A 27527-nucleotide genomic window follows, 5' to 3' on the forward strand; every position below is an offset into this window, starting at 1 on the left:
TGACATTTGTGCAAAGTGCATGTTACTTGCCACTCATCAGCCCAAGCCTGAATATTATCCAGATCTTGTTGCATTTGAACACGGACTGCTTCGATATCTGAGGAGCCACATTCCCCATTGTTGGCTAATGTTCCCAATTCTGATCTTATGATAGAGAGAAAGTCATTGATGAAGCAGCTGAAGATGGTTGAGCCGAGGGCATTACCCTGAGGAGCTCGTGCAGAGATGTCTGGAACTGAGATAACTGACCTCCAACAATCACGACCATCTTCCGATGCTTCAGGCATTACCATAACCGCCAAAGGGTATCCTGATATCCACTGATTCCAGTTTTGCTGGGGCTCTTCTTTGCTACACTCGGTCGAATGCAGCCTTGATGTCATGGGCTATCACTCTCACTTCATCTCTGGAATCCAGCTGTTTTGTCCATGTTTGAGTCAAGGCTGAAATGAGGTCAGGAGCTGAGTGGCTCTGTAGAACCCAAACTGGGTGTCATTGTCAAACAGCAATAACCTGCTCAATGCTGTTGATGACACCTTCCGTCACTTTACTGACGGAGCGATGATTTGGCTGAGTTGCATTTGTCCTACTTTTATATACAGGGCAATTTTCCACATGGTCGAGTAGTTGCTGGAAGAGCTGAGCTAGGGGAGCGGCAAGTTTGGGACACAAGCTATCAGTACTACTACCAGAATGTTGTCAGAGCCCATAGCCTTTGTGGTTTCGAACGAGTTCAACTATATTAATGTCATGTGGATTGGATCGAATTGACTGAAGGACTGGTATTTGTAATGCTGAGGGCCACTAATGGATCATCCACAAGGCATTCCTAACTGGCAATTTGTTACGTGTGCTTCAGCGTTATCTTTTGCACTGATGTGCTGGGCACCTCCATTATTGTGGATGAGGATAATTGTGGAGCTGCCGCCTCCATTGTGTTGTTTAGTCATCCACCACCGTTCACGACTGAATGTGGCAGGACTGCCGAGCTTAGATCTGATCCATTGATTTTGGGATCGCTTAGGTCTGTGTGTCACTTGTTGTTTATGCTGTTTGGCATGCAAGCCGTCCTATTTGATGGCTTCACCAGGTTGATTCCTCATGTTCAGATATGCCTGGTGCTGCTCCTGGCATTCCCTCCTGCAGACTTAATAGAACCAGAGTTGATCCTTGTGGATGGTAGCAGTGGCTTAGTGGAGGATATGCAAGGCAATGAGGTTATAGATTGTGCTGGAGTACAATTCTGCTGCTGTTGATGGCCCATAGTCCCTCATGAATACCTGCGGTGATAGCGCCACACAACATGATGGAGGTTATTCTCAAAGTGAAGCCGGGACTTTATCTCCGCAAAGACTGTGCGGTGATTGCTCTTGCTGATATTGTCATGGACAGATGCATCTGCAGCTGGCAGATTGGTAAAGAGGAGGTCGGGTATATTTTCCATCTTTTTTTTGGTTCCCTCGACAGCTTCCACAGAGTCTAGCAGCTTGGTCAGTAGTACTGCTGCCAAGCCACTCTTTGACATGGACATGGCAATTCCCCACACGGTGTGTTTTGTGCCCTTGCCATCCTTAGTACTTCCTCTGAGCATTGTTGAACATGGGGAAGTACCGATTCATCAGCTGAGGCAGGGGTAGTATGTGGTCATCAGCCAGTGGTTTCTTTGCCCATGTTTAACCTGAAGCCAAGTCACTTTATGGAGTCTGGAGTCAATGTTGAGAACTCCCAGGCCAACTCCCGCCTGACTGAATATCACTTTGCTGCCACCTCTGTTGCGCTCTCGGCTGGTTGTGCAGAACATATCCAAGGATGATGATGATTGTGATCTCTGGCAGGTTGATAAGATAGTGAAGGAGGCACTTTGTCTGCTTTCCTTTATTGGTCAGAGTATTGAGTACAGGAATTGGGAGGTCATGTTGCGGCTGTGCAGGGCATATTTCATGCAATTCTGGTCTCCTTCCTATCAGAAAGATGTTATACAACTTGAAAGGATTCAGAAAAGATTTACAAGACAGTTGCTGGGGTTGGAGGATTTCAGTTACAGGAGGAGGCTGACAAGGCTGGGGCTGTTTTTCCTGGACAGTCTTGAGGCTGAGGGGTGACCTTCCAGTGGTTTATAAAATCGAGGGGCATGGGAAGGTAAATAGACCAGGTCTTTTCCTTGGGGTGGGGAAGTTCAGAACGAGAGGGCAAAAGTTTAGAGCGAGAGGGGAAAGATACAAAAGAGACCTATGGGGCACCTTTTTCACACAGAAGGTGGGGCGCAAATGGAATGAGCTGCCAGAGGAAGTGGTGGAGGCTGGTACAGTTAAGACATTTAAAAGGCATCTTGATGCGTATATAAATAGGAAGGGTTTAGAGGGATATGGGCCAGGTGCTGGACAATGAGACTAGATTAGGTTTGGATATCTGGTCGGCATGGACCAGTTGGACCAAAAAGACTGTTTACGTGCTATATATCTGTGACACAATGTCTGTAAGTGGACTGGTAGTGATCAGCAAAGATGAGAAACAGTGGCAGATTTTTATTTTCAGGATATAGTTCACTGCTCACGGCAAAGCCATATTTCGTTGATTAGATTAGATTCCCTATAGTTTGGAAACAGGCCCTTCGGCCCAACCAGTCCACACTGACCCTCCGAAGAGTAACCCACCCAGACCCATTTATTCTGACTAATGCACCTAACACTATCGGCAATGTAGCATGGCCAGTTCACCTGATCTGCACATCTTAAGACTGTGGGAGGAAACCGGAGCACCCGGAGGAAACCCACGCAGACACCGAGACAATGTGCAAACACCAAACAGACAGTCGCCCGAGGCTGGAATTAAACCTGGAACCCTGGTTCTGTGAGGCAGCATTGCTAACCACTGAACCACCGTGCTGCCCCACGGTTGAGTAAGAGGATTCTCAGAAAGTTGAGAATATTGTCAAACTGAAAGAAACAAACGTAGTGTTGAAAAGATTAGAGATACACCAGAAGGTTGGTCAGGGTTTAGAAATCAACAAAAGATACCCCAAAAATAAGAGGGACAATAAACTTCAAGAGGAAATATGCAAGTAACATCAAGACTGAAAATCTAAGCTGCTTTAGATACGTAAAAGGGAAGTGAGAAGTCAGTGAACATAGAGAATGAGGCTGAGGAAATGGATTTAGATTTGGGTTCAGAAGTGGCCTGCCCATAGAAGGCAGAGAATAGTGGTGGAAGGGTGCCTGGAGATCCGTGACCAGTGCTGTTTCACAGCGATCCATACTGGGACCTCTGCTGTTTGTGGTACGCAGAACAACCCCAATTATCCAAACGAGACATACAACAAGTATTTTGTTCTGATAACTGAACTGATCCGATCGTAAACAAACTCAGTCTTTCTGAACATAATTACATAAAAAAGCATGTTTCCAGAGTTTTTATTTCATTAAATCGATATGGACAAAGGCTGGGCATAGCTTAAAACTTAATGATATTTTACAAATAAAATCACTTTTTGAATAGTCTGTGAAATGATTCCTTGATTTGATCCTGGTCCACAACAGGAGCCGGCATCTTTGTGTTTGATGTCGTGCCGTCATCCAGACTAACCAAGATTGTCCTGCCCTCCTGTGCGACTGTCGAGCTCTTAGAGAGAGAGGGTGGCGCAAAATGCAGTGGGAACATGAGAGGAGATTTTTTTTTGTGGACTTTAGTCCTCTCATCAATTTTTTTTTAAATGGAGAGTGTCATGTTTTCCTCCTGTTTCCTCTGGTCAAGTTTTCCTCCTGTTTTATTTTTACATGTGCTAACTCACTATGATTTGCTCTCCTCCCTTCAAAAAAAAGTTACGTGAAATTTTCTTGTCAGCTGAAAGATGTTGAACTACTTTTTCACATAAATGATTTGGATGTGAGCATAAAAGGAACAGTTAGTAAGTTTGTAGATGACATCAAATTTGGAAGTGTAGTGGACAGCGAAGAAGGTTACCTCAGATTACAACAGGATCTGGACCAAATGGGACAATGGGCTGAGAACTGGCAGATGGAGTTTAATTCAGATAAATGCGAGGTGCTGCATTTTGGGAAAACAAATCTTAGCAGGACTTATACACTTAATGGTAAGGTCCTAGGGAGTGTTGCTGAACAGAGAGACCTTGGAGTGCAAGTTCATAGCTCCTTGAAAGTGGAGTCATGGGTAGATAGGCTAGTGAAGAAGGCGTTTGGTATGTTTTCTTTTATTGATCAGAGTATTGCATACAGGAGTTGGGAGGTCATGTTGCAGCTGTACAGGACATTGGTTAGGCCACTGTTGGAATATTGCATGCAATTCTGGTCTCCTTCCGGTCAGAAAAATGTTGTGAAACTTGAAAGGGTTCAAAAAAGATTTACAAGGCTGTTGCCAGGGTTGGAAGATTTGAGCTATTGGGAGAGGCCGAACAGGCTCGGGCTGTTTTTCCTGGAGCGTCGGAGGCTGAGGGGTGATCTTACAGAGGTTTACAAAATTATGAGGGGCATGGATAGGGTAAATAGACAGTCTTTTCCCTGAGGTCAGGGAGTCCAGAACTAGAGGGCATAGGTTTAGGGTGAGAGGTGAAAGATATAAAAGAGACTTAAGGGGCAACGTTTTCACACAGAGGGCGGTACATAAATGGAATGAGCGGCCGGAAGAAGTGGTGGAGGCTGGTACAATTGTAACATTTAAAAGGCATTTGGATGGGTATACAAATAGAAAGGGTTTGGAGGGATATGGGCTGGGTGGTGGCAGGTGGGACTAGATTGGGTTGGGATAACTGGTCAGCATGGACTGGTTGGACCGAAGGATCGGTTTCCATGCTGTACATCTCTATGACTCAGGAAAAAAACAAGAGTTGTCATGGGATAATGGAAGGAAAACGCAACAGAAACGAAAAGTACAAGCTCATTTTTTGACATTCCGGAGAATGAGCAGAGGAAAAAAATTGTTGGGTTTGCGAAATGGAGCAAGTCAATGTTGAGAGGTAATCTTGCTGCCGTAGCTTGGGCTTGCACATATGTTGTTCATAGCCACAAACCTTTGTCCTAAGTATTGGAGATCCTTTTAATAACAAGTGTAAGATTTGACTCTAACATCATGTTTAGAGTATATATTTATTTATTGAAGTATTCAGTTCAGATTTACAAAATGATGCATTAAATAGATGAGAAATAGAATTTTCCTACTTCAGTTGAGATGCGTGTACAGGGACCTTGAGATCTTGTTCAGATAATTGATATTTGGATGACCGAGGTTGTTCTGTATATATATATTAATGACTTGGATGAAAATGCAGGTGGCTGGGTTAGTAAGTTTGTAGACAATACAAAGAATGGTGGAGTTGGAGAGTATAGAAGGTTTTCAAAGGCTGCAGCAGGATTTTTATCAAGTGTAGTTATGGGTGGAGAAATGTGTTAGTTTAATTTGGCATTATGTTCAGCACAACATGATGGGCTGAAAGGCCCCTTCCTGTGCTGTTCCATGTTCTATCTGTTTGAAAATAATGGGACTAGGAACTGGCAGAGGAGTTAGAATAGTTGCATTACATCAATCTCCATAACATTCCAAAATTCCTAAATATTCAAGGACCAAACGGAGGAGAGGAAATAAATGCAATGATCGTCACCTAGAGAAAAACTGCTAGGGAAGCTAACAGGACTAAAGGTGGAGAAGTTTCTTAGATCTGATGGGATGCATCCTGGGTTACTAAAGGAACTGGTTGCATAGATAGTGGATGCACTGGTCGTTAACCTCCAGGATTCCTTATATTCTGGAAAAGTCTGAGGATTGGACTGCCACTGTCTGTTATTGGGAAAATGTTTGCGTCTATTAATAAGATGGAAAAGTGGAGCATGTAAAAATTCATGATATCAAGCAGAGTCAGCATGACTTCATGAATACAAAATCATGAATAATAAAGTTATATTCATTCTTTTGAGGAGGTAACAAGTGGTTTAGAAAAAGGGGCAAGTGGTGAATTAACATTTTCAGAAGACATTTGATTAAGTACCAGCCTTGGTAGTGGATTTAGTACATTAGTATGTATCGAGGATTGCCAGACTAACAGAAGGCAGAGGTTCAAAAGGGTATTTTCAAGATGGCAACCTGTAACTTGTGGAGTATCACAGGGATCGGTACTGGAGGTCACAATTATGTACAATAACTTGAATGTGGAAAGTGAATTCACTGCAGCCAAGTTTGTGGGTAATCCAAAGATAGCTGGGAAAGCAAGTGGTAAGGGTGGAATGAAGAATCTACAAAGCAATCTCCACAGGTTAAGTGAGTAGGCAAATACTTGGCAGATGGGATAAATGCAGGAAAATGTGATATTATGCACTTTAGCAAGAAGAACAGAGGAGCTGAATATTGTTTGAATGGATAAAGTCTGGAAAGGGAGTTGGGGTTGTGATGCATGAATTACAAACAGTGAGCATTTCAGTTCACTGTGTAATCGGGAAGGCAAATGGAGTGCTGACCTTTATTTCAGAGGAAATTGCAAATAAAGATATGGAGCATTTTCTAAAACTATGCAAGTCATGGGTGAGAATACAGCTGGACAACTGAGAATGATCTTCGGTCTCGATTGATTCCTGATGAAGCGCTTGTGCCCAAAACGTCGAATTTCCTGTTCCTTGGATGCTGCCTGACCTGCTGCGCTTTAACCAGCAACACATTTTCTACTCTCGATTGAAGCATAGAACTTGAGGCAGTTTAGAGATGGTTCACTCAGCCTCTTATGGAAGGATTATTAATGAGGAGAGATTCAGTAGATTTAGCTTGTATATGTGGGAACTTAGAATGCGATGCAACCTTATTAAAATGTAAAAGATAATTGGGAAACTTGACCAGGCAGATTAGCAAAGATTGTTTGCCTTGTGAGAGAATAGAGGACCAGAGGAGACAATCTCAGAATAAAGGGTCATCCATTTTGATATGGATGGGAAGTTTCTTCTCTTAAAACAATGTAACTTAGCAAATTTGTACTATTCCAAAAAAGCTTATTTGAATTCCTCCTAATGCTTTCGTATCAGTTTTGTAATGTGGTGACGAGCACTAAGCTGAAGATAACTTTGCTTTGTGATTGTAATCTTGTAGAATTGAACTTTTTTTGTTTTAATATAGGACCTTGTGAACCTCTCATGTGTATCTGAATTCCGATTTTCATATGTTCTTCAACTTAAATTTGATACTTGCTTTCGTGGATTGTGTAGGTTTTTATTTCTCTTTCTGCAGTGTAAGTTATGCGTAGATGAGTATGATGCAACAGGAGCCATTTATCCAGTTCTCGTCAGTGTCAGCTACTTGGAATTTGAATACTCCAAATGTTTTCATTCTTTTCCCAACTCGATGCAATGTTTCATTTAAGTATTTATTTGGTTCCCTTGAAAGTTAGCATTTAAACAGTATTTTTCATTTCATCAGGCAATGGTTGTTTTTGTCTTGCATTTTCTGGTAGTGCTAATCACTTTAAATCCATGCCTCCCAGTTCTCAACTTTCACCACTAGAAACTTGATTATTTCATTTACTCCATCTAAACCATAATGGTTTTAAAAATTTCCAACTAACCTCTGTTATGGAGAATGGTCTTAACTTTTCCAGTTGACTTATGAAACTCTCATTTCTGACCACTGCAACCATTTCAGTAAATCTGTCTAATGTCCAAAAATGGGTTCCTAAATCTAAGTCATTAATAGATATCAACAACGATGATAGTGTGTGTACTGAACCCTGAAAAACATCATTGTGTCACTTCCAACCAGTTTGAATAATAGCCAGAACATTTTTTATCTTTTAGCCAGTTTTTTTCATTTCTAAACTGTTCAGCTTGTTCGTGAAATGAAATCCTAATTATGTGGTGTTTTGTCAAATGCCTTTGGAAAATTTGTATGCACAGCTCTTGCACTTCTCTCATTTGCCACTTCTGTTAGCTAATCAAAAATTCAAGTCAACTTAATTGAAAACAGTTTGCCCTCAATACTTGTGCTGGCTCTCACTTGTTCGACCATTTTTGCTCAAGTAGTTGTTATTTTCCCTTGGTTTATTGAGATTGTCCTCCGTCAAATCACTTGCATGTTACTCTCCCATTCAAGGATCTTTGGATTATTTTTCTTTGGTAACTGTTGATATATTTGTGTACTGTGGTCTAGCCCCCTCTCTCCCCCCCCCCCCCCCCCCCCCCCCCCCCCCGCTTTCCTTTGCCAACATTCAGTCTGATTCTTCTGTTATCAGGTTGACACATTTCAGTTGCCTTTTCTACATAATCTGAATGATCTGATTTTCTAACTCCTCTCATCCAACCAACTGTATCGCCTGCACATGCAGTACATAAGAGGCCTTTTGGCCCATGAAGCCTGTCTGGCCAAAGATACATAAAATCAACACTAGGCCCACAGCATTACATGTTACAACATTTCAACTGCTCACTGAAGTCCAAGGTTACCCACTTCAACTACTTTCTCAGGCAGTGCATCCCAGACCTTCACCATCCTTTGGGTGGAAAAAATGCTTCTTGAAATCCCGTCCAAACTTCCTGCTTTTGACCTTTGAATTGATTTGCCTTGTTATTGACTGATCAACTAAGGAGAGCAGACACTTTTTTTATTCGTCCTGTTTTTGCCCCTCAATCTTGTACATCACCTGCACACCTGAGCCTTCTCTGCTCCAAACAATCATGGTCTATCCAGCCTCTCTCTTGAACTAAGCTGTTCCATTCCAGGAAACATACTGGTTAATTTCCCCATTACCTGGTTCAGTGCAATCATATCCATCCAAGAGTGGTGCCAGAATTGTGTGCACGACAACAGCTGTGGTCCAACCAAAACTTTGTACAGCTTCAGCATCATCTTCGTGCTCTTGTAATCTGTGCCAAAGCTGATAGTGACCCATAGCTCATATGTCATCTTAAATACCCTATCTATTTGTCCTGTCACCCTCCAGGAATTGTGGACAAAAACAGTTTCTTTGAGCTTCCTAGTGTGCTCCATTCATTGAGTACCATTCTTGGTATTTCTTCCAAAGTTCTGATCAGGATTACATTCCACCTGCCACTGATCTGCTCTCTGGTATTTTCTATGTTTGTGAAAGATGTTTGCCACAATTATGAGGTCACATTTCAATTTCTGTTTGTTAATTTGTGTGTCTTGTGACACTGCTGTGTATTTAAGAAGTGCATTTGTCTTTCAATGAAAGGTTGTGACAGAGGTGCTGAACAGTCTACTGCAAAACCAATAAAGTAAACAGCTTTTGAGGCCTTGGAGTTTTCTTTAAAAATTCAAACAACAGAAACAGCCTGAATGGTGGGGTGAAGCTCCCACAGAACCAGGATTTTTTTTTTGTTGTTTCAGTGATCAGTAGCAGTTGTTGCTTGGGTCTTGATATAGGATATGGAAGCTCTTACTTCTCTCTCTATTAGAGCTAAAAGCTGACATTCTCTTTGTGCTACAAGAATTACATGTGAAGACGAATTATTTAGCTGAATTTGCCTTTGCCATGGGTGTGTTTACGGGATGTTCCCACATTGGAACAGTTAATTTGTTGCAGTTAACATATACAGAGGAATCTTCATTATCTGAAGGAGATGGATGGGCACTATTTCATTCGGATAATTGATTATTTGGTTAATTGATTCAATGCCTTTCCTCTGGTGCTCGGAGTTTTTTGTTAAGTGTGCTCTCCATTCAGGAGACGAGGCAGCAGCACACCGTGTGTGAGCCCATCGCCCTCACCCCTGCCCCCCAAAACCATTTCTCCTCCCCACAGTCGGACCAGACACCAACAGTAACACTGCTGCTGCCTTTGTTGGGGGGGGGGGGGGGGGGGTGAGTCTCCAAATTGTGCAAGCGCGACACAGACACACACACCAACTTTTTACTGCAATGTTTTGACACACTCCACCTTTGCCCTGTACAGGACAATGTTGGAGAGATTATGTGGGGAAGTGGTGTTTCGGGTATACCCCTGCGTAGAACTTCAGGGAAAGCGTGGGAAGGGAGAGAGAGAAAGAGAAGGTGGGAGGTCAGTCAATAGGAGATTCAGCTCCCATCGATGTCCCGGGCTACACTCGGCAGCATTTCAGTAAACAAGGTTCATTTTTAATCCGAGTAAATAAAAGACACGATCGGTGTTGGAAACGCGTCTTTGATGTAACGTTGCTCTCGGGACCTTTAGTTCGCCTTCAGATAATCTGAAGTTCGGCTAATTGATATTCGGATAATCGAGGTTCCTCTGTATTTCGTGAACATTTCCAAAGACTGACAGTTAAGTGAATTCTTTTTGTCTGTATTTTAACTGTAATATTTTAAAAAATAGATTTTGTTTCAAGCCTGGTAATTTGGCTAATTGAATTGCATGTGGAACACAAGTTAAAATTAAAACAAAATGAGGGTCTAGCTATCTTAATATACTTTTGAGGGGATTTGATCTCGTCTAAAGCAGTCAGCATATGTAAATGCAACTGTCTTGAATGACATCATTCTGCTTATATTTTAATTGATTTAATGATCCATCTCTGACCTTTTATGGAAGTTAAATTAATTTTCCATGCAAATATCAATTTTTATCATTTATAAATATGAAATCACCTGTGATGCTCATGTTTCTTAATGAAGATTAAACTTGCATTTCTGCAACATCTTAAAAATACACTTTTAGTTTTCTAGAATCAAACTGGTAAAGACTCTATGCTTATCAGTCTGCAGTTCAGAATAACAATGCCAGTATTGCTGAAAAAGACATGTTTTGTGTAAACTTTTGCCAAGTGTGCACAATCAGTACACGCTTGCAAAAACTCATGTCCAGCATCAAATCTAATTCCACACTCGCAGAAGATTTGTCAAATAATCCTGCTAAAATCAGAACCAATGCCAGTTAAACTCCCATTCGAGAATGCATTTGTGTGTACTGGAAGCTGCAAAAATATGCAGAGTGCTATTCTTTGCAGACTAAAAGAACGTGGATACACACTACTCCGATTGAGTTTTTTTTTAAAAAGTTTCCCTTCATGGTTTAATGTTTGGAAATTATCTTAAGTGCAAGATGTAAAGATTCAATTAAAAAATGAATTTTCAGCAGTGCTGAGGTTCTGTATGATAAAATGGTCATTTGTTTCAGAGCCCTTGTCCAGCTAAGTCAAGATATATTGAATGCGAGGAGGAAATGTTTGTAAGATTAGATTCACAGTGCCATTTGCTGTGTTAGAATTCCAAATTTGTTTTGAGTGGTTTGTGTTAAGTTCTTTTCCTCTTGAGATTCTTACACACTTGATGCAACTGTAAATGCCAACTTCTGTGAACAAGCAACCAAATTTATTTGTTGTTCCAGTACAAACCTTGGAGAAACCTTTAACACACCTCACAGGACTTGTGGCATCGTGGCAAAAGCTTTCGCTGAACAATGGAAACGGTCTTTCCTTTACACAGAATCTTTGCATGGCAGTTAATGCTCACAAGACAAGCCCCAGCCATCCCATCATAGTCACATTCCACTCAAGATATAATGCAGTAACCACCCCACCTCCAGAAATGATATAATGCAAATCATTCCTTAATGGTCAAATCTGATGCGAATGATAGTTTTTTGTAACTACAGGGGGAGTAGTCAAATTCCAACTGTAATGTTCTTATTGATTTCTGGATGAAAATGTAAATAATCCCTGAATGGCAAGGAAATGACCATGGAAACCTCCCACAATTCCACCTGGTATGACAAAGATGCACTACCTTACCCCCAGTTTCGTACAGGTCAGGAGAGCAAATTAACTCTTTAATATCTCATTGCCTCCTTTTATCATTCCATGATAAACACTTAGATTGCACTACCATCTTCAGAAGAATCTTACTGCCAGTTAAGTTATTGACATACAACATGCAATTATAACATCAAAAATTACTAGTCCACGCCTTAGATAGTATCCTCTCAGGTGGGAAAAAAAAGTTCATCGATAAAGTTCTTCAATCCACGGTACTTAGTGACTATTTCACCGCCTCCAGGTTGAATGGAAATGAGCCAGTCATCCAAAATGTCCTTCAGTAAAGTCCACTCTGAAAACAAAATTCAGTCTGTCCTTGCACACCACTCCATGGAGAAATCTGTTTTCTTGGATAAGGGCAGGTAAGTACTTAACAAAACTGATGAGACTTCCATCCTTGCTGAGATGCTTTAAGCTGGAGGATATGAGTGCACTGGACCCTGCTGCAGCAGCAGCAAGAGGCCAGATAAATGTAGCATTCTTTGCTAGTTCTGCTCCTGCTCTGCTGTCTGATGTAACACAGCCAACTGGGTTATGTTAGCTTGATCAGTGAACCATCATATCCCTTAAATGAATGAAAGACAAGGGAAAGCTCACATGGTTTAATGTGCACAGGAAAGCCACCGACAAAAAGTGTACCAACCTCCTCTTAACCATTGTTGGCTTCTTCACTTTTCCTGCTCGTGACTGGGGAGCTGATCGAATCCGTTGGATCAGGTTGTGGAGGCTTGGGCAATGGTCCGAAGGCGTACTTTACATATGAATCGAGAAACTCTAGAGACAATGTTAGCTGCTAAAGGTATCTTTGCATTTCCCCTCTCATTCCTTCCTTGCCGAGGTGGATATCAATATGAAGACAGTCACCTATTTAACTAATGTAAATCGTGTCTGTCTATTTAAAGATTCTCAATCGTCTTGAAGTCTGGTACTGCCGTCACTATTTATGATGTTATTTACCTTTATCCATGAACTTCTAAATTGTACTGCTAAAACAATTGTCATTTATAAACCACTATCAACAGTCCTAAAGTCAAACTCTGAGGGGACCCATTTCAGTTTATTCAAAAATTATTTTCCTTTAACAAATTTAATACTTGGCTAATGTGAAAGCTGTCAGGAAAAGTATTTCAAAAATCTGGAACACAAAGAAAACAACAAAATGTTTCCTGTGCTTCATCAATTCAAGAGGCAGGTTCAGTTCAGATTTAAATCTCAAATGTTCGTGGGAAACAAATACAGAACATATGAAAATATATTCTTCAAATGAAACTTCCCAAGTAAAACAGTTGGAATTACAGTGGCAACTTTGGTAGTGATCAACATTCTTTAAATTTACAATGTGAAGGGGGCCAATGAAGTCTTAACAATAATTGACACCTGTAACAGCTCAGCCTCAAGTTCTATTATCCTCTTAAAATCTTAACAAAAACATCAAAATTAAAATGCCCTCTTTTTGTGAAAACTCTGTTTTAAGAACAAAGCAACAAAGACATTTTAATACAATACCCTCATGTGGCTAAATCATGACCACTGACAATTTTCTTTGAAACAGGTGTAGAATTTTGAACAAATCGGGCTCAAGTCACTCAAAGCTCTAATGGTGACAAGTTTGATCATTTTATAAAAGTCCTAATAGTGTATAATTTTAATGTAAAAACAAAATCTGCCCTATTACATAGCCCTGAAAACGCATTGAATTGAGATCTCGATTCAATTAAGGCAAAAGAGTAACTTAAAAGGATTTTCTGAACCAGTGTTCTAAGAAGCCAAGATATTTAAATATCAAACACTCTGAGCATAGCACAATTTATAGTGCAACCCCTGCTATTAGTACAACCCTAATTTCAGTGTTGCTCATTTATTTCCCATCCTCTTGATGAAATTAGACTTATAAAAATAAAATACCTGGTTGTAGGTTTGCTTGTTGACCTGGAAGGTTGAGTTTCAGACATTATGTCACCATACTAGTAACATCATCAGTGAGCCACCAGATGAAGCAATGGCAGTCTGGCTTGCTTTTTATTTGTTTCTTTCCTTGGGTTGGTGACATCATTTCCGGTGGTAATGTCATTTCCTGTTCTTTTTCCCAGGGGGTGATAAATCGGATCCAAGTCTGTGTTTGTTGATAGAGTCCAGATGGAATGCCATGCTTCTAGGAGAGTGAACAAGTGAAAACCCTGAGAGCCAACCATATGGTGGCGCATTCCATGCCATCCCCTTTCCCCCAGAACAAAGAATCGCAGAATTGAGTTTCCAGCCCAAAAACTGAGACTCTCACAGCCAAAGCTTCTCTGGCAGTCAATGCACTTGATTGTCAGTATCCAAGCAGTCTGGCTCCACTTTCTCCCCCTTTTCCCAGTGACGCCATGTTGTCCTCAAAGTACTTGTAAGGGGAGGTGTGGAGAATAAAGGCGATCACTTGAAGATGTACCACATTTTGTTTAGATATTTTTCCTTGAAGTTCCTGATTTCTAACTTTTTTTTTGAGCCTCAAACCTCACCACTAGAGGACTTCAACTCCTTTTTACTAAGAGTGCTTTAAGCTCCTTTTTCCCTTTACTTCTCATGCGGACTGTAACTCCACATTAACCCTTTTAAAATCCAGCTTTGTGTAAAGCGACTCTGTGTGTATTTGTGCGAGTTACTTAAAAGATTCCGTCATCACCGAGTCCCAGGAGACCAGGGTTCAACTGAGTGTTAAGTTCAGAAGAGAGATCAAGGTGAAGCTTACCTTGTGGGCCCATCTGTCTCATGCACCCGGCACTCAGATGATCACTTAATCACCGCACCTGGAAGCTCTGTATGTTGGAATCCCACCACGACCACCATATGTTAGGTTCTTTTTTTTCTTGAGATTGCACATACAAGATGCTACTGCCAATGCCAACTTCTGTGAACAAGCATCCAAATTTATTAAGCACAGGACAGTACAAGCTTTGGAGGAAACTTCAATACGCCTCACAGGGTTGTGGAAAAAGCTGTCTCTGAATAAAGGAAACGGTCTTTCATTTATACAAAATCTTTACATTAAACTTAGTAATATCAATAAACAGCCCCCAGCCATCCCCTCATAGTCACATGCCACACAAGATATAATGCAGTGACCACCCCATCTCCAAAAACAGTGTAATGCAAATTATCCCTTAATGGTCAAATTGGTTGCAAATTGTTTTTTTTTGTAGCTATAGGGAAGTGGCCAAATTTCAACTCTAATGTTCTAACTGATTTCTGGATGAAAATGTAAATCATCCTTAAATGGCAAGGAAATAGCCATGTAAACCTCCCATATTCCACCTCTAAGACTAAGACACACCTCCTTACCCCGGGGCATTCAATTTCTTACAGATCAGTAGAGCAAATTAACTCTTTAGTTATAAAACGTAGAACAGTACAGTGCAGAACAGGCCCTTCTGCCCTCAATGTTGTGCCATCCTGTGAACGAATCTAAGCCCATCCCCCTACACTGTCCGTCGTCATCCATGGGCTTACCCAAGGATTGTTTAAATCTCCCTAATGTGGCTAAGTTAACTACATTGGTAGGCAGGGCATACCACGCGCTTACCACTCTGAGTAAAGCACCTGCCTCTGACATCTGTCTTAAATCTCCGACTCCTCAATTTGTAACTCTGCCGCCTAATACAAGCTGACTTCGTCATCCTAGGAAAAAGACTCTGACTGTCTACTCTATCTAATCCTCTGATCATTGTGTATGTCTCTATCTAATCCCTTCTTCATTTTCTTACTTCCATTAAGAACAGAGCCAAGAGTTTCAGTCTTTGCTTATAAGACCTTCCCTCCAGACTAGGCAATATCCTGGTAATCTCCTCTGCACCTTTTCCAATGCTCTCACAACTTTTCTGTACTAGGGCGACCAGAACTGCACACTATATTTCAAGTGTGGCTGCACCAGTGTTTTGTATAGTTGCAGCATGACAGTATGGCTCCAGATCTCAACCCCTCTATCAATAAAACCGAACACACCATATGCCGCCTTAACAGCCCTATCAACCTGGGTGGCAACTTCAGAGATCGATGTGAATGGATTCCAAGATCCCTCTGCACATCCATAATACCAAGAATCTTTGTATAGACCCAGTATTCTGTCTTTCTGTTATCCTTCCCTAAGTGAATCACCTCCCATTTATCTCCATTGAACTCCAGTTGCCACCTCTCTGCCCAATTCTGCAGTTTATCCAAGACCCCCTGCAACCAGCAGTATTCTTCCACACTGTCCACTACTCCATTTGACTTTAGTGTCATCTGCAAACTTAGTAACACATCCACCTATGCCTGCATCCAAGTCATTTATGACAATGACAGTGGCCCCAAAATAGATCCTTGCGGCACAACAATAGTAACCGGACCCCAAGCTGAATATTTTCCATCAATCACTATTCGCTGCCGCCTTAGAGAGAGTCAGTTTCTAATCCAAACTGCTGAATCACACTCGATCCCATGCCTCTGCATTTTCTCCAACAGCACACCATTGCAACCTTATCAAAGGCTTTATTGAAGTCTGTGTATACCATGTCAATTGCCCTCCCCTCATCCACACGCTTGGTCACCTTCTCAAAAAAACTCAATGAGGTTTGTGAGATATGACCTGCCCTTGAAGAAACCATGTTGAGAATCTGCAATCAAATCGTTGGTTGCTAGATAATTAGAAATCCTAGATCTTATAATCCTTTCTGAAACATTTCCTACAACAAATGTAAGGCTCACTGGTCTACAATCACTTGGGTCATCTCTACTGCCCTTCTTGTGCAAAGGCACAACATTTTGCATCTCATGAGTAAATACAGAGTGGCATCTGTGATGAAGGTGTGGACACCTCCATGAGCATGGGCTTCAAGGTATTGATTCAAGTCTTCTGAAGCAGTTTCTCAGGATTTGTTAAACCAAAACGTTGGACCCAACTTTCTATCTTCTTCATAATTTGCTAAATTGAACCAGGCTTCATTCACTGTAAAATTCTTGCAAAGAAATGGCAGGATCTGACAAAAGCAGGTTGTGAAGCAATGTTCTAATGAGCAAAACCAGGAGGTGGGAACAACTGAATTGCCTTCCCAGTCTTTCCCTCCATCCATAATGTCCTTTTTTTCTGTCTCCGTGTATGTTTCTGGTCATGAGTTTGAGAAACTTGGTTCGAGTTTTGACTGATTTAGTTACATGTTAGTTCTTCGTAATTGTTTGTCATTGGAGATGATTTATCTGTAATAAATAATAATTCTTGTTAAGTACAGAAATCTGGTCTCTGCATTCTGTCAACCTTGGTCCAGTAGAAATTTAAATTGGGAATTCTAATTTATAATCTTTATCTTCTGTGACAACTTTATTTAAGGAATGGAAGAGCTAGATTTCCAATGTGCTGCCCTAATGAAGCACAACACCAAGGAGAGTGAACAAATGTGGTTAATATCAGATGAAGCCCAAAATTTTAACCCCCCCCCCCCCCCCACCCGTCATCTGTTACTGAGCAGCATGAATTTGCTGTTCTGGAATTTAGACTTCAAAGTTTAAAGTTGATAAGTGACAGAGAATAGAAAATTTTGTCACTACCTCAATTATTTATGAATTCGTGTCACCTTGTGATATTGTTGGACATTTTAACTTACTTGCTCATGTTATAATATTCTGTAAACCAGTTTGAATTGTCCCTTGTCCTATCAATCTACAGAATATTTCATTGCAAGTTTAATTATTCATATATGGATACAGGGTAATCAATTCATATGTTTTAATTAAACGTTGATATTCGGTGAATTTAGATTTTAAAATATTTTAATTAACCTGTTCAAACATGTTATGACATATAATCATGAGGGGCATGGATGGGGTAAATAGCCAAGGTCTTTTCTCCAGGGTGGGGAGGGTCCAGAACTAGAGGGCATATGTTTAAGGTGAGAGGGGAAAGATTTAAAACGGACATAAGGGGCAACGTTTAACGTGGTGCACGTGTGGAATCTGCTGCCAGAGGAACGTGTGGAGGCTGGTACAATTACGACGTGTTTTAATAGGCATTTGGATGGGTATATGAAAAGGAAGGGTTTGGACAGCTGTGGACCAAGTGCACGCAAAGGGGACTTGACTTATTAAGGATATCTGGTCAGTTTTGACAATGAGGACCGAAGGGTCTGTTTCCATGCTGTACACCTCCATGACTATTTTAAAATACTAGGTGTGTAGCAATCATATTGGTTGAAACAGCAGAACTATAAGGTTAATTTGACCAAAGGTTCAGTGCTAGTTTTGATTTGAAATATATACAAATGTTGCAACTTCAATTTATTTCATTTCTTTATCCTGGTGGAACTTTGTACAAGTTTGAGAGTGTGGTACTGGAAACGCACAGCAGCTTAGGCAGCATCCAAGGAGCAGGAGAATCGACTTTCGGACATAAACCCTTTCTTTCCTGATGAAGGGCTTGTGTCCGAAAAGTAGTTTCTCCTGTCCTCAGATGCTGCCTGACTTGCTGTGCTTTTCCAGCACCAAACACTTGACTCTGATCTGCATCTGCAGTCCTCACTTTCTCTGAGAAACTTTATATAAGTCCACAAGGCTGGTGGAGCAGGAGAAAGCAGCAATGAATCTTGAAGGTTTTGTTAGTTTGATTCACCTTTCAAAGCAAGGAAGACATTCGGGAATAGGTTCTGATTTTGAGTAAATATATTTCATGCTGTGCCTTTCTTTCGAGAAAATATACTGGAGATCATAGTGGGTCAGACAGCAGCTATCCTTTTGGAAGGTGGCATCATCCGAACAGATGCAACATAGGTGAAGGGGCTGGGAGAACGGGGTGGAGTCCTTGCAGGACGTGGGGCATAATGAGCTGTAGTGAAGGGACTATAGGAGTCAGTGGATGGCAATGGACAGTTTATTTGCTGAAATGGAGACAGAATCATAGAATCCCTAGTGTCTAAAACAGGCCCTTCGGTCCAACAAGTCCACACTGATCAGCCGAAGAGTAACCCACTCAGGCCCATTTCCCCAACCTCTTTATCTTGTATTTATCTCTGACTAGTGCACCCAAACTAAATCCCTGAACACTGTGGGCAATTTGGCATGGCCAGTTCACCTAATCTGCACATTTTTGGGTTGTGGGAGGAAACCCATGCAGACACGGGGCAATTTTGCAAACTCCACACAGACGATTGCCTGAGGTTGGAATCAAAGCTGGGTCCCTGGCGCTGTGAGACAGCAGTGCTAATTACTGTGCCACCATGTTGGCAATGGACAAAGTGCAATTTATAGAGGGGTGGAATTGGAGCTCGTGGAAATTCATGCTCCCAGCAGGACCTTGAAAGCTATTCAATTTTCCACCCCTTGACTTGGTTCATTTCCACGCTTTACACCAGCTCTCTCTCTATGGAATAATCTGACCCACTGTGATCTTCAGCATGTGTTGTCTTCATTAAAGATTCCAGCATCTGCAGTAATTTGTTCCTACATTGACCAAGTCTTTCTGTTTTGCTTAATTGCCTACTTTCAAAGTGCCAAAACGTCACTTATTTTCTGAGTATTTTCAAAGGACTTTGCTTCTTGAGATGAAATGAACAAATTTGTGTCATGCCTAGGAATTGGACTTTGCAGGTAGCTTGTGTTGACTAGTTTCATGCTTTTCAGAGGAACCTGTGCTCATTCTGCCTTTTCAGTTCAAGTCTAATTCGACAAGATTAATTGAGTTTACTTTGTTTTGGATTAGTAGCATTTCAAAATCATCCTTTACCTGAAACCGAAGTGGCATTGCTAATTTTAAAAGGTAAATAGAGAGAGAGAGAGATTTGAGCTGACTCAGTGCCTCATTCAAATATTAGGTTATGTCACTGCTTGTTGATGCGCCTTAGAATTGTGCTTTGCCTTGCCTCTTTGGCAGTTCTTACCGTAGGAACCTGTCTCAATTTTCACATGTTTGCTATTGCCTGTTCTTCTTTGTGTTGCCTCACGCATGTAATATTATCAAATTAATCTAAATGACTGGTGTGAATCTATAACAATGGTTAAGCTTCCATTTCATGCTGTTTTCTCTAATCTGCGAAGTTTGCATTTTAGTAGAGATGTTTCCATGTTCCATTAGACTTCTCTTAATAGATAAGCCCTTTCTGTTAACTATTGCCTTCAATTGCCATACCATTTTCTGACCTGAATCAAGCCAGTGATTCAATGAGCCTTGCACTGGCTTCGATTTTGCATCTTAGGAAATGCCTTTTAAAAATGCGTCAGTTGATCCTGCAAATATTTAGACCCTTAAAAGAACTGTTCGAGGCCTTGAGGTGTGACTTGTGTGTAAAGTTATAACTGCTGCATAGTGCATGATGGTTAAACACTCATTTATGCTGTGCAACACATTGCTCTTGATGGTACTTTCATGCTTAGCATTACATTATCTGCCTTGTACTAGATTTTTTGCATGGCTTTTGAAAGTACATTGGCTAAGTTGCAAAGAATGACTTATTTCTTGGATGCAATCGACAGAGAGCTGACTACATCCTGCATAAGCTTTTGGAAAGGACTGTAATCTAGGTCTTCGTTTTACATTCTTATTCTCTTTTCAACCTTGCTATTTTGTCAGATGGTTGTGCTTTAGATGCAAGGATTGAGACCTCTATTTTGGTGATGCATTTTTAACATGATTTTTAATGGCTTAGTCAAGAATGAAAACAGGATTTTCATTTCAAAAGAACTAATGCATAAGTTGGAATACAGACTCCAAGTTGAGAACATTAATCACCTGCTAGAATTATTGGGTTGCAGTCTGTTGATTCAGAATTTAATACAAGAGATCTTCTAATTTTACTTGATCTATTGTGAACAGTTTACATGTTACCATTGCATAGCACAAGTTTAAGGAAGCACTTTCCTTTTGTCTTGCAGTCCTTACAGCTGCTGTCACGCAAGCTTCCTTACAGTCTATGCTTCATAAGCTCCTCACGGCTGGACCATCAGCTTTAAGCATCACTACTCTGCTTTCCCAAGCTGCACAGTTGTCTTCTCAGGGTAAGGTTAAAATAAGTATGTACTTTTGCTTTTCTGTTAGTATTTAAAGATTGCAATGCCTCCGTGTCCAAACCCTTTGGTTCAGAATGTTGCATATTATGGAATGCATTGTTGTGCTCACTTTCTTTGTGCCTATCCAGTTGAGGGCTGTTAGGATTTGGAGGTGATCATTTTCTCCTCATGCCAATAATGAAAGTGCAGCATTTACCAGCTAGATGAGGAACATACCTATACTTTTGGCAGTTCAATGTTTGCTGTACAAATATTTTGGTGAGAAGTTTGTTGAACGCTTGTTTAAACCTTGTGTTCCTTGTACATTACCATTCCCAGTATTTAATTCATGATTGTTTACATTTTTAAAAAGTTGTCCTGAAATTCTGTCTTGATTGTATGTGTGACTGAGTCCTTTTGCTGTTTACATTATCCTTTGCAATCATTCACTTGACCGTTCTGAAAGATAATCAGTAATTAAATGCAGGGACCATTTGAAACTGGTACTTCATAAATTGTTTTGGAAAAAGACCGAATCTGAAAGCTTGAATTTATTCTTGAAAATTGACATCAACTTGGATCAGTAATACTCCTTTCTTTGATTCGATAACCAAGCACTTAAAATAACAAGTAATCAGCAAAGCTGATAGAGTAGGAATCTTCACTTAAGTTCAGACCTGCTTAGCAGTGCAGACAAAGTTACTTTGTGCAATTCCATTCTAAAGCATGTCAAAAATATTGCTTTCTTCCAATGCCCTGACAGTTGCCCAACAGATTTCATTCAGCTCTCTAAAGGTCAAAGTTCATTTTGATCAGCAACAGCAGACTTCTATTGTCTCCAACTTTTATGTTGGCATGAAAAGTCTTCATAAGCATTAAAACTGGGATTTGTGCTTTCCTTGTCTTTGACTAACACTGTCCTGTCATCTTTGCTCTCTACTTTTGTTCAGTTGCTGAGTTAGTTATTTGCTGCATTGCTCTTCATCTCAGATTGAATTATGGGTGACCAATGTGCTTCAAATTTAAATCTCACTTCAAAAATCTTTTTTGACATCATTAATTGCAGTCATCATATCACATGACTGTTTTCCGAGTTGGTCTCGTCTGACGTGTTATTTTTGTCAAAGTTTGTGTTTCTGAATGGCATTTGAGATTATCACTGACTAGAAAACTAAAGCTAAGTAGACACCAGTTTTATCTCTGGAGCTAGAATTTTAATATTTAAGAATATGTATTTTAAAATACTGTTGGAGTACATTACTATTTGATTTGCAGATACTCACTGAAGTAAATGTACGTTTTCCCAGCTTCTTTCTGGAAGTACTATCTGAACGGCTTATCCCACCACCAAATCACCTGTGGCAATTTTTACCTATTAGCCACCACCATTAAATGCAATTGTATTGTTTTCCAATTGATTAACTTAGATACGATTGAAGTAAATGCATAATTCATTCATAAACCAGTGCAAGCATGTCTAATTTTTAAGACTGTGTGTTAACACGTGTGCAAAGGTTCTTGGCTTCTTTGTTGTGAGGTGAGATGTCACGTGTACCAACCTGAGTTAACTTTGTCAGTGTTCTAATCCTATCCTTTGTAGCTTGATTAGAGTTTCTGCTTTTTGCACAGTGGACAATTTGAGTACAAATGATGCTTGTTGAAGAAGTATTTTGTCTCCATATTCTTGTTTGAACTCAGCTTATGTCAGTTAGTGAGGCAGTGCCTTAAAATGTTTAAAAAACATTTAAAAGCGAATCTTCTTATATTTGAGAATCGAATTGTTCAGTTCACTTCTTCAACATAACTCCAAAGTAAGAATCTTTAATCACATATCAGTATCATTCTTAACTAACCTGATTTAGAAGTTACTGAAAATATTTGGAACTGATGGTTAAATTGCAATAGTATATTGTCTTAAGTGATTAGAAGCCTTTAAACATGCTTGATTATGCACCACTACCTGAAATAACTGGTATAATATTGGTACACCACTTCAAGGCTGTAAAATGAGTTCAATTGGGGGAAATTTGCTACTTTAGTTATTTGGGAGATATGACCTGATTGGCCTTCTGGAGGTTTTGTGTGATCAGATTTGTGGATGCACCTGGTTTGTCATGTGATATTTTCTGGAAGGTTACAAAGTCATTGTAAGCTGAACATAATTTGGTTCAAAATTTCCATTTATCTCTTGTGCTTCTTATTCTGATTTTGAGTTCTCCTGGTGGAACAGCAGCTGTACACATGCATTTTGTAAATTTGTTCTTTCCATTCATCCACCATCAAGTGCCCCTGGAGCACTTGAAGTTCTGAGTTATGTTGCTTATAGTTTGTCAAGTCACTATAATTTCCTTGCAGATGTCAGAAGCCAAGACTAGCACTTGATTCTACACTTAGAAATTTAATTGTAGTCTTGGTGAATGGCAACTGATTAGATTTTTACCTTTTTCCTTTTCTCTCCTCAGTTGAAAGTCATGACATAATTGGGGGATACTGTTCAAACAAGTTCTTTTGCTGATATTTTTATTTGTTCTTGGGAGGAAAGCCCACTATTTCCCTAATCCTAGCTGCCCTTGTCAGGGTTCTGATCGTTGGTTTCCTTGAAGTTGTGCAGCCCAGGTAGCGAAGGAGCTCCTGGTATTTGACCCAGTGACAGTGAAGGAATGATGAAATAATTGTAAGTCACAGTGTCTGGAGGGGAACATCGAAGGCAGTGTACCCTGGTGCCTTACAATCCTTGTCCTTCTAGAGGATAGTGCTCATGGAAAGTGCTGGTGAATTGTTAGAATACACTTGTAAATGGTAGATGCTATTTCTTACAGTGGTCCTGTCAAATGAACTGCTTTGTCATGGATGGTACGGGACTACTTAAGAGCATGTTAGAGGTGCATGACCAGCAAATGCAATGATTTTGCTGCTTTAGCCAATGTCCTTGGTTAAAGAAGTGTCCTTTTCAGAATGTTTGTGATAAGTATACATCCAGCTGTTAGTAGTATAAAATAATATTTCACATGTAACAATTTCATAACAATTCTATCCATGGAATCATATTTGTGTCAGTTTTTTGCTTGCCGCGTGTGAGACAGCTGGCCCGATTTGGCACATATCATCGCATATTAATGAGGGTAAATTGGGCAGGATTTGTCATTTCTGATGCTCAGGCTGATGCCCATTTTTCTGTCCAATTTTATTTGGCTTCAGCTTTTCTGCAGTTTTCGTACGACTGAATGAAATGGCTTTCTGGGAGGCGAAGAAGAGGCAACCAAATTGCTGTGGAGTTGCATGTTTGTATAAAGTGTATAAATATGCATGCTAGGACATCATTTTACCCCTCAAACCTGCTATTTGTTTCGTGAGACCATGGCTGATCAGATTGTTAAATCAGTCCAGAACGACTTAATAACCCGTTGTTCTATGTTTTCCCCACCAGGAAATATTCTTTCCATGTTTACCCTGTCAAGACCGGTCAGGATTTTATATGTTTAAGCTGTCACCTCTTTCTTAACTCCAGCAGATTTTAGTTTAACCTGCCCAACCTTTCCTGATAACATAACATATCCCCTCCCATTGTAGCTACTAGTCTAGTAAAGGTTGCAGTGCACTTTTTTTGTTTAAAAAAAAAACGAGATCCATACAGTATGTGGTGCTCCAGATGTGGTCTCACGAGAGTCTTTTTTTTTGCCTGAAGCATATACTGTGTACATTTGTTTGTCTCTCTTTGAATAAATGATAAACATAAGCATTCTGAATTTTTGGCACAGCAGTTTGGCCTTTTGAAGTTCATGCACTGGGACACTCAGATTCCTCTGCATCTCACCTCTGCAATCTCTCACCATTTAGATAATTTTAAAAAATTCTTTCTGCCAAATGGCTTGTCTCTGATTTTCCCACATGGCATTCAATTTACCAGATGTATGCCTACTCACTCCTCTTTTTCCCTCATCTAAGACGTCTAGATAAATTGTATAATTTCAGGTTCCAGCACTAATCCCTGTGGCACACTGCACACGTAATCTTGCCAACCTGGAAATGATCCATGTATGCTCATTTATTTCCTGTGAGGTAGCCAGTCTTCTATCATTGCTCATCAAGCCCCGAACCATGAGCTTCTATTTTCTACAATAATCTTTTATTGCAGCCTTTTATTAAATGCCATTAAATATCTAACAATAAAACATGCAAGTTCCCTTTTATCCACACCACTATTAATTCACAGAATTTCAGTAATTGGTTAAATGAGTTCCTTTTCAAACCTTGCTGTTTGATGACCTTTAATTTTTTGAAGTGCCCTGATGTGATATCTTTAGTTGCTTCTTACATTTTGTCAATGACCAATGTTAAGCTAATTTGACTGTGGTTTACTGTTTTTTTTTCTCCCTCCTCTTGAGCGAAGAAGTAGTTTTCTATCTTGGAATCTATTAGAATCTTTCCCAAATCCTGTGGAATTAGAAAAATTTAAAACCAATGACTCATCTGTTCCCTGTGCCACTTCTTTACAGAACCAGTGGTGAAGTGCATCAAGTTTATGGGAACTTGTCAGCCTACAGTGCTAACAATTTGCTAAGTACCTTTTCTCTGGTGATTGTCATGTTCTTGAATTCCCTTTCCTGATTATACAGCTATTTGTAAAACACCACATGCATCTTCTTCCATGAAGACGATGCAAAATACTTGTTCATTTGCATCTCATTTTACATTATTAATTCCCAGATTAATTTTTATAGGACCAGTGTTCACTTTTGTAACTTTAAAAACCTTTTAAATAACTATAGAAATTCTTTCTATATGTTTTATATTTCTAGCTCGTTTTCTCTCTCTCTTCCCTCTTAAATCAGCAAAGATTTGTGCAACTACATGCTATCTTTTGACTTTTTTAACTGCAGATTAACTCCCCTTGTTGGAATGTAGCTGATTTGTCTGAAAGTATCCACATAAATGTGTACCTTCACTTAATTTGTCAGATCATTTTTGTTAATTATAAATTAAAGATGAGGACTATTATAGATCCAGTACAGTATGGAAACAGGACCTTCGGCCCAACAAGTCCACACGACCCTCCGAAGAGTAACCCACCCAGACCCATTCCCCTACCCTATATTTACCCCTAACTTATGCACCTAACACTATGGGCAATTTTAGCATGGCCAGTTCACCTGTTCTGCACAACTTTTAGATTGTGGGAGAAAACCGGAGCACCCGGAGGAACCCACACATTGGCTTTCATGCCCTCATAATTCCCCTTCCATAAGTTTAAACTACTTGTCTCAGATCCACTTGTCTCTCCGTTGAACTGAATGTAAAATTCAGTCATGTTATGGTTGCTCCAGTTTAGGAGAGCCTGTGGTCTTCAATTCCATCTCATTGCACAATAGCTTGCTCTCTGGCTCCAGAATGTGCTGCTGTAATTTAGATTTCCTTCCTTTCACACCAATCTGGGGTTTCGTGGTCATTATTTTAGGTTTATTTCACATTTAGGAATCAGAACTTGTATTCAGACCATTTGTGAGACCTTTTGTCATTGTCGTATCAAAATAGCACATTCCACTCAATGTCCAACACCAAGCCCAGAGCTGCCTGAGTGGAGATTCTGAAATTGAATTTGTTGCTTCTAATATGTGCCACCTTATGGTAATTTTCTGCTGAATTTCTTTGTGTTTCACCGTGTACATAGTAATTCCTGAGCTGAGCTCAAAGCTGTTGTAAAATGAATTGATTAAGGATTGCAATAAACAGGGTTGCACTATTGCATGCTTCGATATAGAGGGAGTATCCAAACTGTAAAGAACATGGAAATTAAGTAACTAACTGCATATCAATTGAGATCAGAAGATGGGTATCTTGGGATAACCTTGTTTAGACAACAGGGTTATTGGCTGCTAGGTAGACAGCCAGTGAAACCTCATTCTCTTTCGAGAAGGTCTCTTGCATCTTGTGACATTTGGGCACATATTTAAGTTAAATTTGCAACACCTGCTTATTCTACGTGTATTTGTTTTAAAAATGCAAACATCATAATCAGCTGCTGGGATACAGTTTCTATTTTGGTTGCATTACGTTATAGATTGAACATAATCAAAATGTAATCATGTTGGAGCTTGCAGTTTTGAGACACAAAGATGTTGACATAAACTTTTTTGTTAATTTTGAAAGAATTCAATTAGAGAGCAAGAGAGTAATTTATTTGGGTATTAGAATGCTAAGTGTATTTAAGTTTGCCTACCAAGTTTTATCTATGGGTTCTAATACATTTAATTATATTTTTAGTGGTTATAGCTACAATAAAATATTTGGTTTGTAACATTTCTCAGGGCTTCTTTCACATGAGAAAATGTTCTTTCAGAAACTAGAGACCTTGAACAGCTTTACTTTAATGTATCTGAATAATAGTTGTTCTTCCCCTGACCCAAAATGTCAGTAGAATCTTATGGTGAAAAAATAAAATTTTCCCTGTTGGATAAGATTATTTCAAATTGACACTTTTTTTTAAAACAGCCCAGCAGTCTAATCAGTCACCAATGTCATTGGCATCAGATGCATCATCCCCAAGGTCATATGTGTCTCCAAGGATAAGTACGCCACAGACTAACACTGTTCCTCTTAAACCACTGATGAGTACGCCTCCAGTGTCGTCTCAACCAAAGGTAAAACCAAAACTAGTTCATGTCTAATTTAAATGATGGATACTTACTATGAAAATACAATTTTGGAGGGACACTATTATGACACAATGTATGCTTTTAAATTTCACATGGGTAGTTTCAGGGTGGTCATAATTTGCACTGGCTAGCTTGAGTTGCAATTTAAGCAAAATTG

General features: G+C 40.0%; 1 protein-coding gene across 2 annotated transcripts in view; it reads left to right on the forward strand.

The window, feature by feature from the left end:
• Positions 1-27527, forward strand: part of waca (WW domain containing adaptor with coiled-coil a) — a 128035-nt gene that overhangs the window by 63194 nt on the left and 37314 nt on the right. For both annotated transcript variants that reach the window (XM_060825041.1, XM_060825043.1), the window contains exons 9-10: positions 20604-20726; positions 27207-27355. In XM_060825041.1, coding sequence (XP_060681024.1) covers positions 20604-20726; positions 27207-27355 — 272 coding nt within the window. The remainder of the gene's footprint in view (positions 1-20603; positions 20727-27206; positions 27356-27527) is intronic.

This window comes from Hemiscyllium ocellatum, chromosome 5 (assembly GCF_020745735.1).
Source record: "Hemiscyllium ocellatum isolate sHemOce1 chromosome 5, sHemOce1.pat.X.cur, whole genome shotgun sequence".
Taxonomy (NCBI): Eukaryota; Metazoa; Chordata; class Chondrichthyes; order Orectolobiformes; family Hemiscylliidae; genus Hemiscyllium; species Hemiscyllium ocellatum.